At 43.8% G+C, this 15,948-nt stretch overlaps 1 protein-coding gene across 2 annotated transcripts in view; it reads right to left on the reverse strand.

Annotated features, from left to right (window-relative positions):
* cars2 (cysteinyl-tRNA synthetase 2, mitochondrial) overlaps positions 1–14,266 on the reverse strand; it is a 294,966-nt gene extending 280,700 nt beyond the window's left edge. The window contains exon 1 of one of the 2 annotated variants that reach the window (XM_034173360.1): positions 13,964–14,266. In XM_034173360.1, the coding sequence (XP_034029251.1) occupies positions 13,964–14,163 (200 nt within the window). In that variant the 5' untranslated portion in view covers positions 14,164–14,266. The remainder of the gene's footprint in view (positions 1–13,963) is intronic. The other variant, XM_034173352.1, reaches the window with a different exon arrangement.
* Positions 14,267–15,948: the final 1,682 nt, after the last annotated feature.

Consider the following 15,948-nt stretch of genomic DNA (forward strand, 5'->3'; position numbering starts at 1 on the left):
TATCATCCCGGAGTCCGCTATCGTGGCCATCCTCACCTGGGATGTAGAGAAAACCGTCCGGGAAGCCCTGGCACGGAGCCCGGATCCCGGAACTGGGCCGAAGAACAAACTTTACGTCCCACCAGAGGCCAGGGCTGCAGTCCTGGACTTCTGTCACGGCTCCAAGTTCTCCTGTCATCCAGGGGTGCGTAGGACCGTGGCAGTTGTCCGGCAGCGCTTCTGGTGGGCGTCCCTGGAGGCCGACGTCCGGGATTATATCCAGGCCTGCACCACCTGCGCCAGGGGCAAGGCTGACCACCGCAGGGCATCGGGACTGCTCCAGCCGCTGCCTGTGCCTCATCGCCCCTGGTCCCACATCGGCCTGGATTTTGTTACGGGCCTCCCGCCGTCCCAGGGCAACACCACCATCCTCACGATAGTGGACCGATTCTCCAAGGCGGCCCACTTCGTGGCCCTCCCGAAGCTCCCGACTGCCCAGGAGACAGCGGACCTCCTGGTCCACCACGTCGTCCGGCTGCATGGGATTCCAACAGACATCGTCTCCGATCGCGGTCCCCAGTTCTCCTCGCAAGTCTGGAGGAGCTTCTGCCGGGAACTGGGGGCCACGGTGAGTCTCTCGTCCGGGTATCATCCTCAGACCAACGGGCAAGCAGAACGGGTGAATCAGGAGGTGGAACAGGCCCTGCGCTGCGTGACGGCCGCGCACCCGGCGGCCTGGAGCACCCATTTGGCCTGGATCGAGTATGCCCATAACAGCCAAGTGTCTTCAGCCACCGGCCTCTCCCCTTTTGAGGTGTGTCTGGGGTATCAGCCCTCGTTGTTTCCGGTGGTTGAGGGAGAGGTCGGTGTGCCCTCGGTCCAGGCCACCTGCAGAAGTGCCGTCGGGTGTGGCGCGCCGCCCATTCTGCTTTGCTAAAGGCCCGGATGAGGGCAAAAGCCCATGCAGACCATCGGCGGACCCCGGCCCCTGCGTATCGGCCAGGGCAGGAGGTGTGGTTGTCCACAAAGGACATTCCCCTAAGAGTGGACTCCCCCAAACTACAGGACCGTTACATCGGCCCCTTCAAAATCCTCAAGGTCATCAGTCCAGCCGCAGTGAGGCTTCAGCTTCCGGCCTCACTGCGGATCCATCCTGTTTTCCATGTGTCCCGGATAAAGCCGCATCACACCTCACCCCTCTGTGCTCCGGGTCCGGCGCCGCCTCCTGCCCGGATCATCGATGGCGAGCCGGCTTGGACTGTGCGCCGGCTCTTGGATGTCCGTAGGATGGGCCGGGGCTTCCAGTATTTGGTGGACTGGGAGGGGTACGGACCCGAAGAACGCTCCTGGGTGAAGAGGAGCTTCATCCTGGACACGGCCCTCCTGGCTCTTGCTCTTAAAAACATCGACAGAGTCCAGGGAATGAAGAGACAAAGGGAGATCATTCCAGAGCCTTGGCGCAACGGCCTGGAAAGAGCGATCTCCTCGGGTCTTAAAGTGGGTACGAGGAGCCCTCAGAAGGTTCTGATCCACTGACCTCAGGCTCCAAGCGGGAGCATAGGGACATAACAGGTCTCTAATGTAGGAGGGAGCCTGGCCATGCAAAGCTCTAAAAATCAACACTAGGATCTTAAAATAGAAACGCAACGACACTGGGAGCCAATGAAGAGACTTTAAAATAGGAGAGATATGAGTCCTTCTGCTTGAGCAAGACAGCAGCCTTGCTGCAGAATTTTGGACCTACAGAGAGAGAGACAGAGAGCAACAGAGAGAGACAGCGAGAGACAAAGAGAGGCAGCGAGACAGAGAAACAGAGAGCGAGAGACAGAAAGAGACAGAGACAGCGAGACAGAGAGACAGAAAGAGACAGAGACAGCAAGAGACAAAGAGAAATAGCGAGACAGAGAGACAGTGCTGTGTCGTCACCCCCCCCCACACACACACACACACACAAGACCTGCTGTTTCTGTTTTGTTTCTGGATTCATGAGTTGAGGTTCGATTACCTATTATGAGCACACAGATGTGCTGCGGGCTGTGTGATCATGCAGCAGCACATACATGCACTACACCTGTTCTCCAGCTGAGTCACTCTGGATGCATTTAAATTGGGCATAGAGCTGCTTAACTCAGCGTAGACGGTACGCCACAATACACAATTCTGCATTTGCGCTGGTGTGAAAAGGGCTTTAAGACAAAAAAAAATGTTGCCTGGGAGATGACAGCAGATGAGTACAGTGCCTTGATCAAAGAGAGTGGCTTCAACTCAGAACATGGCACATTTTGGTTCCAAGTGTGTTAAACTACTGAGTGAACCTTTAATGTTTTCAACATTTTTTTTAAAGTAGACCTGCATTGAAATAAATGCAGTCAGATCTTTGGACCAAAAAATGACATATTTACACATAAGATCCTTCTGAATGTAGTAAAGTAAATCTGCAAGCCCAGATCTGTCATTCAATGGAGAAATCTTCGTTTAAAAATGACAAATATACAGCTAAAATTTGGCCCTCCGCAAAACTGTCATCACATTCGGGACGTTGCCGAGACACAAGAGAGAAGACCCTATCCCAGCATGCATTGCGCGCACCAACTGTAATTTGTGGATTTACGTCAGTTTGCATTTCTTACAAAAGTGTTGTGTGGGCCGCTGAAGAGGAGGTACTGCTGACCCACCACCACCAGAGGGCGCCCTGTCTGGAGTGCGGGCTCCAGGCACCAGAGGGCGCTGCCGCCTCACAGGAGCAGCCGGGGTGACAGCTGTCACTTATCGCCTACAACAGCTGTCACCAATCATCCGATCAGCAGTGGTATATCAGCAGGACGACATCTCCACCTCTTTGCCGAGATATCGCTCTACCGAGGAGGTAACGTACTCAGCCGATTTTGTTGTCTTCCTGACAGGAATACCTGTTACTTTGTGTGTTGGATAGCAGATATTTTGTTTCCTTTTTTCCGACGAGAGGTGGAGGTGGTTCTCCACCATACGTGTTGCTGGGTGCAGACGCACCCACATCTAACTGTTTTTGTTCCTCGCCAGCAGTACCAGATCCGACAAGCGGAGGCAGTGGCCACCTGGGAGTTCGGGACTTGGCGGCTCCAGTATTCCCGGGGTTCGGTTGCGGAGGAAATCGTGTGGTTCCGGTTCTGCTTTGGACAGACGTCTCTTATCTTCGAGCCTGCCCACGCGACACATTTTTGTGAATTGACTTCATTGACTATTATTGTAATCTGCTGTGTTTGTTGTGCTTATTCACAACAGTAAAGTGTTGTTATTTGACTTCCTCCATTGTCCGTTCATTTGCGCCCCCTGTTGTGGGTCCGTGTCACTACACTTTCCCAACACAAAAGCACCTTTTTACTGTCTTATACGGAAGGATCGACTTTTTTTTAAAACTTCATATTGTCTTGCGGTACGTTTGGTGAGTATACATTTCTTTTATTTTTACTTGAAAATTATTTTTGGGGACTTTTTCATACGCCCATTTGATTGAGTGGTGTCGCATTGAAAATCTTTTAGCCTCCGGTGTTAGCGTTATGGGGTACGGATGCGGGACCCACAAAGAATCCAAGTCATTAAAAAGATACAAATCTCTCTCAGCGGCCACGGAGCTCTGCGGCTCCGATTACAGAGACCGTGCAGCACTGCGGATTTTTCCACAAGAAGTCTGTCCTTGCGGGCGGCTGGAGTGCTCCACATCAAAACAGTGAGCGTGGTCTCTGGACTTGTTGCCAAGTTGGCCGCACCTCCATTCAGTAGACAGGGACATGGTGCCGGAGTTGGCTGCAGCTCTGCACAGCAGACACGGGGGCTGTGTGAGTGGCCTGCTGCGGCTTTACCGAGCCCGCAGACTCAGTAAGCGCATCGGAGGCAGTGAGAGCAAGGTGTAAGGGTCGGGAAGAACGTCGCCTGCTGACGATGTCACCGCTGATCTGAGCATGCAGAGCTGTATCTCGCATTCATTGCAGCTTACTTTTGGATGTTGAAACCAGGATGTGTCAGTAACATTACTAACAGATAAAATCAATTTCAATGCGGGATCGGACTGAAGGCGCTAGCGCGCCATCTTCTCCCTCACGTCATGGCAATGTCCCGGATGTACAGTTTTCGCTGAGGGTCTGTAATTCTATGTCATGCAATGACGTGTGTGACAGTTTTAAAGTTCGCCGTCTCTGGATTATGCTTTATTCTGGACTAATTTGAACTTCTACAGTCATCACCTCCAAATCAAAGGTAAGCTGAATATTTTCCTCTTTTATCAACTTCATGCTGTAAATGTACGGACTTTACTGAACTATTATAATATGATGACAGACAAAGGAAAACCAGAAAAGTATCAAATCACAGCCTTTTTGTGTCCGATTTAACAGGTGCACGTCAGGCTTCAGGTCCCAGTCGGAACATGGTTTGAAAAAAAGAAATGGTCGAACATTGAATCAGGGAAATGACTCCGGTCCAACTTTCCTCAAATCTGCAAGAGTCAGAGCTGAACTTTAATTTGTACCTCTGCACGTCCAGACTGCTCAGGGTTTTTGATGGAAATACACTGCGATCGGACAGGACATTTTATCCAATGTGAGCAAAAAATCTGTTGTACAAAATCATATACATATATATATATATATATATATATATATATATATATATATATATATACACAAAACAGACAAAATTAGTTATATGTATGTAATGGATTACTTACAGTCAGGAGGCACTGAAGATCTACGGGGAATCCTGAATCGGGACGTGCGCCTCATTTAATGACTGGGTCAAAATTTCCTCTGAAATTTTTTTTCTGCCAAATGTATTTGATCCATTATCAAAATGTAATCTCCGTGTGCACTGTAAATACTAGTACAATATGATGGCAGACAAAGCAGTGAAAGCAGCTAAGTGTCAAATCACAGCCTTTTGATGTGTCTGATTTAACAGGTGTACGTCAGGCACAAGTCTGCGAGTCTGAGCACGGTGTGGAAAAAAAAAAAAAAGGTTGGACTTTTAATCACAGAAATGACTCCGATCCCACATGCAAGGATTTTAATGGAAATACTCTGCGATCGGTCGGGACATTTTATCCGATGTGAGCAAAAAATCCATTGTACACAACCCGTTATATACGATGTTTATTACATGGAAAACAATACAATAACTTTGGGACTTTTTTTGTCCGGTGACTGCGAATATCTGGTTTAAATGATAACGGTTTATGCAAGTTGTACTGTACATGGGACTGAACAGTAAATTTACCTCTCAAAGCTTTAACGATGACGTCGGCTTCCATCCCACACAGCTGACTTTATTTTCCCAAATTTTTCTTCTGTTCGGATCTGAAGGGAATCTGTACATCTTGAAGCCCTTGTTGTGTCTATTTGTGCATCCAAATGCACAACAACCCGGCATTTTCAGCGAATAAAAAAAAAAAAAAAAAAAAAAAAAAAAAGCTGGATTTACATGCAGATAGATTAACAGTGAATGATACTTTGGAATCAAGATGGCTCCATGAGTCACGTGACTGATTTTTTTCGACTCGTCATGTCACCACTCTATCAAGGCACACTACAGAAGCGCAGGGGCATATATACATGCCCCTTTATCGTAATAAGCCTTTTCACACTCTCGCTCGCTTCCGGTCAAAGGTCAAAGAGCAGGAGATGTAAACTGCAGTCTGGAGGCATCATGACTGACTGTGTGGGCAGCGAGAATGACAGAGACTTTGATTATTTTTCCCTTTGGAGTGTTGATTCCTTGAAAGATGTTTTGTGAAAACATGGTATTGGTGTCCAAGGAAGAAAAACTGAAGCTTGAGCTGCACACAAACTGAAAATTCAGGTTTTGCCTGACTCCACACACTGGCACACAGGCAGCGTCTATTTGTAAACATAGAATCAGCTGATCACTGTTTTGCTTTGTGGACCTCTAAAAATCTTGTGCACTGCGTTTGTATTTCCAAGTGTGTGAAATAAATTATTTGTGAAGAAAAAAATAAAATTATTCATGGATCTGGTTGGCGAATGGCAGCTGAATGGTGTCTCTCGTAAATAATCGTGAAGTAACGGCCTGGTCCATGTCCCTGCATGTTCTGTGTCATTTATTCGGCTTATAGGCACATACGAGGTCTGTGATAAAAGTATCCGACCTTATTATTTTTTTCAAAAACCATATGGATTTGAATCACGTGTGATTACATCAGACATGCTTGAACCCTCGTGGGCATGCAAGAGTTTTTTCACGCCTGTCGGTTACGTCATTCGCCTGTGGGCAGTCTTTGAGTGAGGAGTCGCCCACCCTCTCGTCGTTTTTTCATTGTTTAGGAATGGCTCAGCGACTGCTGCTTTGTTTGATAAAAATGTTTTCAAAAACTGTAAGGCACAACTGAGTGGACACCATTCGATAAATTCAGCTGGTTTTCGGTAAAAATTTTAACGGCTGATCAGAGATTTTGGTCTGGTAGTGTCGCTTTAAGGACGGCCCACGGTGCCTGACAGCGATCTGCGCTTCAAGGCAGCAGCGTCTCGCCGTTTCAAGTTGAAAACTTCCACATTTCAGGCTCTGTTGACCCAGTAAGTCGTTAGAGAACTTTCAGAAGAAGTCGGCATGAGGAGTTTATTCGGACATTCCATTGTTAACAGACATTTTGTAATGAAAGAACGTGCGGGCAGAGTCGCATGTCGGGCCAGACCCGACCGCGGGAGGTCGCGACAGGAAAAACACCTCCGTTGGAAACCTTAACGGGCAAGTTGGAACATGCCCAAGCTGTTAAACAATTTCTCAGTTACTCACTTGTTGAAACCCATCAAAAGCCGCCTGAATTTTACAAATGGTTTTCAACACGGAGGTGTTTTTCCTGTCGCGGCGCACACAGATTTGCGCGCACGTTCTTTCATTACAAAATGTCCTTAAACAGTGGAATGTCTGCATAAAGTCCTCATGCCGGCCTGTTCTGAATCTTCTCTGTTCTCTCACGACGTCCTGGTTGAATTAAGCCTTAAATTAGAATGTTTTCAGGCCGAAACAGGCCGACGACGGCGCCTGGAAGCGCTGCGCGACGTCCCGCTCCGTGGGAAGTCCTTACACCGACAGAAACACCCCATAATCTCTCATCAGCCGTTAAACCTTTCACCGAAAACCAGCTTAATTTCTCGAATAGTGTCCACTCGGTTAGCCCTCACAGGTCCAGAAAAAATGTTGATAAAGCAACGCACGCTGTCCGCAGCGGCTATTCAGACAAAGAGATTCCGACAGGCGAGGTGGAGCACTCCTCACTCAAGGCCTGCCCACAGGTGAATGAAGTCACCGACACGCATGAAGAAACTCACGCATGCGCACGAGGGTTCAAGCTTGTCTGACTTAAAAACATATGAATCAAATCCATTTATTTTTTGAAAAAAATAAAAAGGACCGCTTTTTTCATCACAGACCTCGTATACAGAAGCGTATTGCAGTCACTTGATTACGCGGCCCTTTTAAAAGATGATGACGGCAAATCATTCCACGACCCCATATCCAAACTCAAGTCTGGCTGGCTGGATGATAAGAGACGGCGTGACTCGATGGCACTGTTGTGCATTTAACCTTTGCACTACCGCACAACTTGCCGGGCCAACGCAAGCCGCTGGACGCCACGTTATATAAAATAATTATTTTGTAGCAAATTAATCATTTGCTCTCAGAGATTAGTTGATAAAACCATCTCTAATCACTCCAGAAGCACAGAGGAATTTTCACCAGTAGCTTTTCTTGTGTGCTTCATGGGGTGGAGAAAGCATTTGGATGATCTCAAAGGTAATTATTTTTAATATTTATATTGTAATGGCTTGGGGGGTGGCCAAGATGGCGGCATGAGAAGGCGGGCTTTGTCAAGCTCTCAGCACTATTCCTAAATTAAACACATTTTCAGCTTCCATGATATAATAACTTTGAGGAACAAGCCAAGAACTTTTTTCTTGACCTTTTTGGAACAACTTTGGATCTTTTACGCCACTCAAGATGCCAAAAACTGGTAAAAGAAGCGAGCCTAGCATTGAAGAGGCGGGAGCCATTAACAGCGACCACGACTAAGGGCAGCGGAATGGAGTACAGAGTGCATGAAAAAGAAGAGTTTCCACTGCTAGCTGTGACTCCAAGTAAGCCTCCTTTTGCTAAGAAACCTGCCAGTGAAAGAGCTTGAGATACAGAGTCCAACTTTTCCTCTGACAGTACTGCTAAAATGATTATTGATCTGATCAACTCAAGAAGCGGCACGCTTGAAGACATGATTGGCACCATTCGTCTTGATGTGACAGCCATTATAGAAAAAGTTGCTCTCATTGAAAAACAAGCCGAAAAAGGGGAAGAGACATCTCTCAAGTGCCTATCCCGTGTTGCTGACACTGAGTCATATGGGAGGAGATGGAACCTGAGACTGCGTGGTATAGTTGAGGCAGAAAAAGAAAATATTAGAGAGGAGGTGACTGCCATCTGCCAACAACTGCTCCCGACGCTGAAAGAGAAACTCCCCGACACCACTGATGTGGCCCATCGCGTGGGAAGGAGACGACATGATGACCCAAAGCCCCGTGGAGTCATCATCAGGGTCATCTCCCGGTGACACAAGGAAGAGCTGTGGAAGGCGGCCAAGAACAGCGCTTTTCTTCAAGCAAAAGGTCTGCGGTTCACTGAAGATTTGACCAAGACAAGAGACAAAAGCTGTGGCTGAAGCTAAAGAAAGCTCATGATGATGGAAAGTCTGCCTACTTCGTGGGTGGAACAGGATTCATAAATGGTAGTGAGATTTATCTTTAAGAAGAAAATCGTACTCGGGTACAACTACGTTCACTCATGCAGACTACTTTTCTCCGTTACTGAATATTTTGACGTCATGTTAAACAAAGAGTTCATATTACCAAAATACATTCTGAACAAGGAAAAAAAAGGGGGAAAAAAGAGTCCTAACAATGCTAACTATTGGAAATGTCACTGGGGTAATTCCATATGGCTGTGGCATAGCACAGAACGATCAGCAGGGGTCGCCACATTCAAACATAAATTCAATGGGAATAAACTGTGTACTGAATGTGACCCAAATGGTCACTTCATCTGCCAAGCAATAAAGTACAACGACAAGGTTTTTATCACATGTAAAATTTATGGATACAACTCGAAAATGATCAACTTCTTATTTCTATAGACAATGTAATTCTCAACTTGTTAGCTAAATTACGGTATGCCACTCTACTATTGGGAGGTGATTTTAATATCATTCTAAATAGTGCCTTAGACAAATGGCCCCCAGGCCTATTAAATGGAAAAAAAAACACTAACTTTTCTGCATTTGTGGATAAATTTAATCTTGATGATATCTGGAGACCAGGACGAAAACCACACTGCTCCTCCTGAATCCGAGGTTCGACCATCGGTCGAAATCTCCTCTCCAGTACTCTGGAATAGACCTTACCGGGGAGGCTGAGGAGTGTGATCCCCCTATAGTTGGAACACACCCTCCGGTCCCCCTTCTTAAACAGAGGGACCACCACCCCGGTCTGCCAATCCAGAGGCACTGTCCCCGATCGCCACGCGATGTTGCAGCCGAGTGTTAGGCGTCCGGGATGAAAATCAGCACCTCCAAATCCGAGGCCATGCTACTCGACCGAAAAAAGGTGCTTTGCCCTCTTCAGGTCGGTGGAGTGTCCTTGCCTCAAGTGGAGGAGTTTAAGTATCTCGGGGTCTTGTTCACGAGTGAGGGACGGATGGAGCGTGAGATCGATAGACGGATCGGTGCAGCGTCTGCAGTGATGCGGTCGCTGTATCGGACCGTCGCGGTGAAGAGAGAGCTGAGTAGGGGGGCAAAGCTCTCGATTTACCAATCGATCTACGTTCCGATCTACGTTGCTCGAGCTGCTGCCCCCGCGACCCGACTCCGGATAAAGCGGAAGAAAATGGATGGATGGATGGATGGATGATATCTGGAGAGTTAAATACCCCAATAACAGGGCATTTACTTGGAGCAACAAAACAGGATGTAGACAGTCAAGAATTGATTTTTGGCTGATCTCTAAAAGTTTTAAGAAGGACAATATTGATGTATTGGGAGCTCTTAAAATTTGAACTTGGGAAATTTTTCAGGAGGTTTAGCAGTGTTTTAGCCAAAAATAGAAAAGAATCCAATGTCGTGTCAAAGATTACAAACTTAGCAAGCAAATCCCCTGATACTTTATCAGATGAAGAGAAATTAGAACTCTCTAACTTACAAACTGAGTTGGATGAAATATAAAATCACAAGGCCAAAAGGTGTGTTTATTAGGTCTAGAGCCAGATGGCTTGAAGAAGGTGAGCAAAACTCTCACTACTTCTTCAGTTTAGAAAAGTATAGTTTCGGTTGTAATATCTTAAATCAGCTAAATATTGATGGTATCCTTACAAAGGATCAGACCTTAATATCTAACTATTATAGTCACTTTTATGCAAAACTTTATAGATCAAACTTTTGTCAGGAATCGGCCCATGGTTTTTTTTAGACTCTTTAACTGTTACAACTATTAGCGAAGATGAAATAAAATCGTGCAATGATTCAATTACAATTGGTGAAATCAAAAATGCAATTAACTCACTGAAGAACAATAAGTCATCTGGAACAGATAGAATGGTGTCTGAATTTTACAAGACTTTCATTAATGATTTAGCTCCTTTTTTGTTTGAAGCTTTTGTAGAGAGCAAGAAAAAGGATATCTCCCCACAACGATGACCCAAGGTCTAACTACTTTGATACCTAAATCCAACAAAGACACAACTTTTATTGATAATTGGCATCCAATATCTTTATTAAACAACTATTTTTCCTAAAAGACTGAAAATGGTATTGGACTCAATTATTGAAGAAACTCAGTCAGATTTTATGACCAAAGGGCATATTACAAATAATATTAGATTGGTGATGGACATTCTGGATTACTCTGATATATTTGATGATAATGGATTTATCCTGTTCCTTGATTTCTATAAGGTGTTTGATACGGTGGAGCATCATTTCATTTTACAATATCTGACGAAATTTGGCTTTGGAGATTTTTTTTTCTCCCTTGCCACTAAAACTCTTTACACCAATAGCTCCATGAAACTGCCTGGTGGCACATCCCCAAGATTTAACCTATCTGTGGGATTCATCAAGGGTGCCCGGCCTCTGCCTACCTCTTTTTAATTGTGGCACAACTTTTGGCATGTCATATTAAAATGAGGGCTGTAGAAGGTATCTCTCTCCTTGGTAAATAATTAATTGTTATGCAACTAGCAGACTATACTACACTATTCTTAAAAAATGAAAATCAGATTCCTCTAGCCATCAATGTGATTCAAGAATTTTCCAAGGCCTCTGGCTTATGTCTCAACATCAAAAAATGTGAAATTATGGCTATCAAAGAATGCACCAAAGCTGAAATTTCTAATATTCCAATCAAAAAAGAAGTTCAATATTTAGGGATTTTAATATCCAAAGATCAAAATACAAGAAGCAACTCCAATTTCATTCCAATTATACAGAAAACTCAGCGTAAATTACACCAATGGCTTCTACATGACTTATCTATAAGAGGGAGAGTCCTTCTTACCAAGGCAGAAGGGATCTCGCATTTAACTTATGCAGCCTTGGCTCTACATCTTGGTGATAAAACTCTGAAAGAAATTGATAAAATGCTCTTTGATTTTATTTGGAAAACTAGGACTCACTACTTGAGGAAAGCTGTTGTCATGAACCCCCACAAAAGCGGTGGTCTAAACTTTTGCTGCTTTTGATGCTTTTTGGCCTTTCAAACTTTAAACAACACCTTTAAAATTAATTTGATAAAACAAATGGTAAAAAAAAATCCCTCTTCCGTATGAAACATTATCCCAAATCACTTGTTGTCCAAACTGGATGGTTTCAACTTTTTTCTTGTCTGCAATTTTAATATTGATAAAATTCCTGTAAGATTGTCTGCTTTTCATTGCCAGGCCTTTCTTTCATGGTCTCTCATCTACAAACACAACTTCACCCTGCACAACTATATGATTTGGAATAACAAAGATATCCTATACAAACACAAATCTCTTTTAATGGAATCTTGGTTTCAAAACAATATTATTTGGGTTGACCAACTCTTTAATGAGGAAGGTTTATTGTTCACATATGAAGAGTTTCTGCAGAAGTACAAAACCCCTGTTACTCCTGGAGACTTTGTAAAAGTATTTGGTGCTATCCCCTCTGGTGTCTGCATGTTATTTAAAAGTCAACGCAGAATGAGTTCTGACTCTCTTCAAATTGTGGCGATCAAAGATACACCAGTAGGGAAGGTCTGCTTTTAAAACCATTCAAAAAATAATAACAAATTTATAAGAGTCATATTCCAAAAAGATATAACAACAATACCAAGTGTTGTTTCATAATGGAACACATTTGTCATTGATACGCCATGGAAGAAGGTCTGGCTACTGCCCAACACATATCTAATAACTAATAAGGTGAAAGAAGTGTCTCTGAAGTAAATTCATAAATTCTATCCCGTTAAATGTTACATTAAAAATAGATTTAGTAAACATATCGAAACAGACTGTAGTTTCTGTGTGAACTCTCCTGAAAGGGTTGTTCATTTGTTTTGACTGTGTCCCCTTGTGAAAGTGTTTTGGCAGAGACTATGTGACTTCATCCAGAACTACACTAAAAATCATTTTGTGTTGTATTGGGAAAATGTACTGTTTGGGTTAATTAAATTAATTAATTAAATTTAATTAGCTTATAATGCGCCAAATCACAGCAAAAGCCATCTCAAGGCACCTTACATAAAAAATTCAACATAAAATTTAAATAATTAAAAATGAATAAAAAAATTCAAATACATAAATAAAAACAGAAGTAAAAGAATAAAACAGATAAAAAATAAAAACTATTCATAAGAAAGAGAATAAAAATAGGTTTTCAGTCTTGACTTAAAAATGTCCACGGACTCCGACTGCCTCACGGTTGCAGGAAGACTATTCCACAGGGTGGTGCACGATACGAAAAGGCTCTTTGACCTGTTGACTTTTTTTTTTTTTTTTCCTGTACTGAGAACGTACACAGTCGACCAACCCAGTTGCGTGTGTGTGTGTGCAACCGATGATTTGATTGAGCTAAGTGACACTGCTAATTCTTGTAAACATACACACACAAAATCCACTCCACTGTAAGCCGTCTGGATGCATGAAGACCTGTTCAGATGAAACGCTGATGTAATTTTTGGCTGGACTTAGGAACTACACAAAGTCTTTTTTTTTTTTTTTATGGAAGTCCGAAGTCAGTGTACTGCATCACTGGACTACACATCACAATTTGGATTTTACCAGCAGTGGAACACCAAAATGTTAAGTTCCTTTTCTGTTGTTTATAAATTAATAAAATATCAAATGACAAGGATCTATTTTAGCCGTTATATAAAAAACAATAATGAATGTTTTTACATTCTTTCAATGGTATGAATATTTAATTGAATTAAATATTCATACCACTGAACTCATAAACATTCATTATTTGTATAATGACCCACTGTGTATATTCCCATGTTGAATGAGCTGTATAATCCCTAGCAAGATAGCAGCATATCCTTTCCTTCCTATCCTGTCCTCTCCTTTTTCCTACTTTACTTACTTTACTACTTTACTTTGCACTGAATTGTTTGACACTGTAATACTGCCATTAATAATAATAAACTTTATTTAAAAAAATGATGGCTTGGTAAAACAGCTGCATTTTCCCTCCTTCTTACAAGCGTCTGTAAAATTATGATTATTATGGATTTAGACAGTTGTTTGACTGACGCTGTCACTGACTGACCGAGCGTCTGTTTACGTTTTTACCTCTCAACCAACCAACCTGGTCGCGCATGCGCATTTCCAGAGTGTGAAAAAGCCAAGACACGAAGCTTCATTTTCGCTGAGTTCTGGACTCGACACAAGCTTCGATATCAAACTACAAGTAAAATGGCGGCCTTTGGAAACATACCATGTAGCTTGCCCCTTTCTTTTCACGATGAGAGGCTCTTTTTGTCTGGTCAGACTGTTGTAGACTTTCACACCGGTATCAAAACCGATCGGTTTCTTCCATTGTGTCCCTGAAGATCTGTCGGGCAGTCCGCTATGATACCGTGCACACTGTCGTGCGCTCAAACATTTCAGTGTGCCCACAAAAAGCTGCCGCCACATTATCACACACGGATGTCAGCTACGTCACTTCCATAGAGATTACTGATGAATAGAGCGGACAGAAGCACAGTCCAGCGATATTTTCACCTGCCATCTTGGAAGGGGAATTTCCACAAGTTTGTGCTACACTGTGAAACTAACACCAAGATCCACAAGTCAAGTCACTTTGCGATCACTGAATTTACTCCATTAAACCCCCTCTTAGATATATTCGTGTGTGTTTAATTATTCTTTTCTTATTTGTTTCTGTTTTCTTTATTCGTTTTGGACGGGCCACAGTCTACCAGATCTGAACTCCATTTACATTGCCCGAGTCCAGAAGAGGGCCAGACGTATGGCTGCCGATCCCACCCACCCGGGCAACTGCACTGTTTGTACCACTTCCATCAGGGAAGCGGTATAGGAACATTAAAGCCACCACGAAAAGACTCAGGGACAGCTTCTTCCCTAGAGCTGTGAAAGCCATAGCCCCCTTACAGTGAACCACTGCATCCCACCTCCCTACAGAACTGTCAACATGAACCCTCCCCCCTTAAACACCTCCATGTCTACCACGAACACACACACACACACACACACATCCCTAACAATCAAACTCAATCAAGACTCGCACTAAGCTGCACTTTATCTTTTATCTCTTCATCTCCTCATTGTCCCCTCCTCTCTCTCCCCTGTACACTCATTCTCATGTAGATACATACACACACCACCTGTAAATATTTTTTTTTATTTTAAGTGTGTTTCTTTACCTTTTTTTTTTTTTTTTTTAACCGTTATTATTTAAGTGTTTTATTTATGTGTGCTGATTTATTTATTATGTGCCTTGCCGGGAGTGTGCAAAATTTCGGTATGCCTGCATAATGACAATGAAGATCTTGATTGATTGATTAAAGTAGTTATTTTACTTAGGATTGTGTTCTTAGATTCATATATTTTCCTCTGTTATCTGTTGGAATGTGTATCTGCTGGAACATGCTCGTCGAACTGGATTTAACCAGTTTTATCACTTAGCACAAAGAGATTCAGGTTATTATAAATCATAAACGTCCCGTAGTTGCGTGGGTCAGTGTCAGGAGGTGGGACCTTCCTCGAATGCCCACTGGGACCAATGAAATAAGGTCTGCCTTTGTTACGCCCATGGAGTGTTTTATAAAACTGTTTGTGTCCATTGTTCTTGGTTATGAAAGGGCCGACTTGTCTGTGGGAGAAGTTCTTCAGAAACCAGGCCTGATTTTTATTGTGACTTTTAATAAATTTAAAAGTGTGGAATAGTTTGAGTTTGTACTTTGTGTGAGGCAAGGTTAAGGGCCTTTCACATTGAACACGTCAGGCCAATCCGTCAACGCTTTCCAATCCATCGGATGAGTTTCCAACGCGTCGTGACGTCAGACGCTTTCCTGCAGAAGCGGCAAGGGGGCAGAGATTGCTACATCACACTCTGGCTGTTTCCACAACCTGAAAAAAGTTCAGCGATCACCATCTTGAATTTGCGTCGCCTGAACCACAAAAAAGCTTTAAAAAAACAGCAGTAGAACAATTCTCCCATCACCCTGCTGGGAGAAGCTTTTTTTCAGCTACTTTTCGGAGTGACGCCGACCGAGGGAGGACTGACGTTTTGGTGGGATATCGATCGAACCGCGACAGCGGGCCGACCCGCACGGAGAAGCCGGTGTTCAGGCATCATCACTGTGCAGACTGAGGCAGGCAGCCGGGGTGATGGAGCAAACCCACTCAGTCCGAAATCTCCCACTTTTTGGATATATGTTAAGTCCCAGTTTGCCCAAC

This window comes from Thalassophryne amazonica, chromosome 1, assembly GCF_902500255.1.
Source record: "Thalassophryne amazonica chromosome 1, fThaAma1.1, whole genome shotgun sequence".
NCBI classification, from domain to species: domain Eukaryota; kingdom Metazoa; phylum Chordata; class Actinopteri; order Batrachoidiformes; family Batrachoididae; genus Thalassophryne; species Thalassophryne amazonica.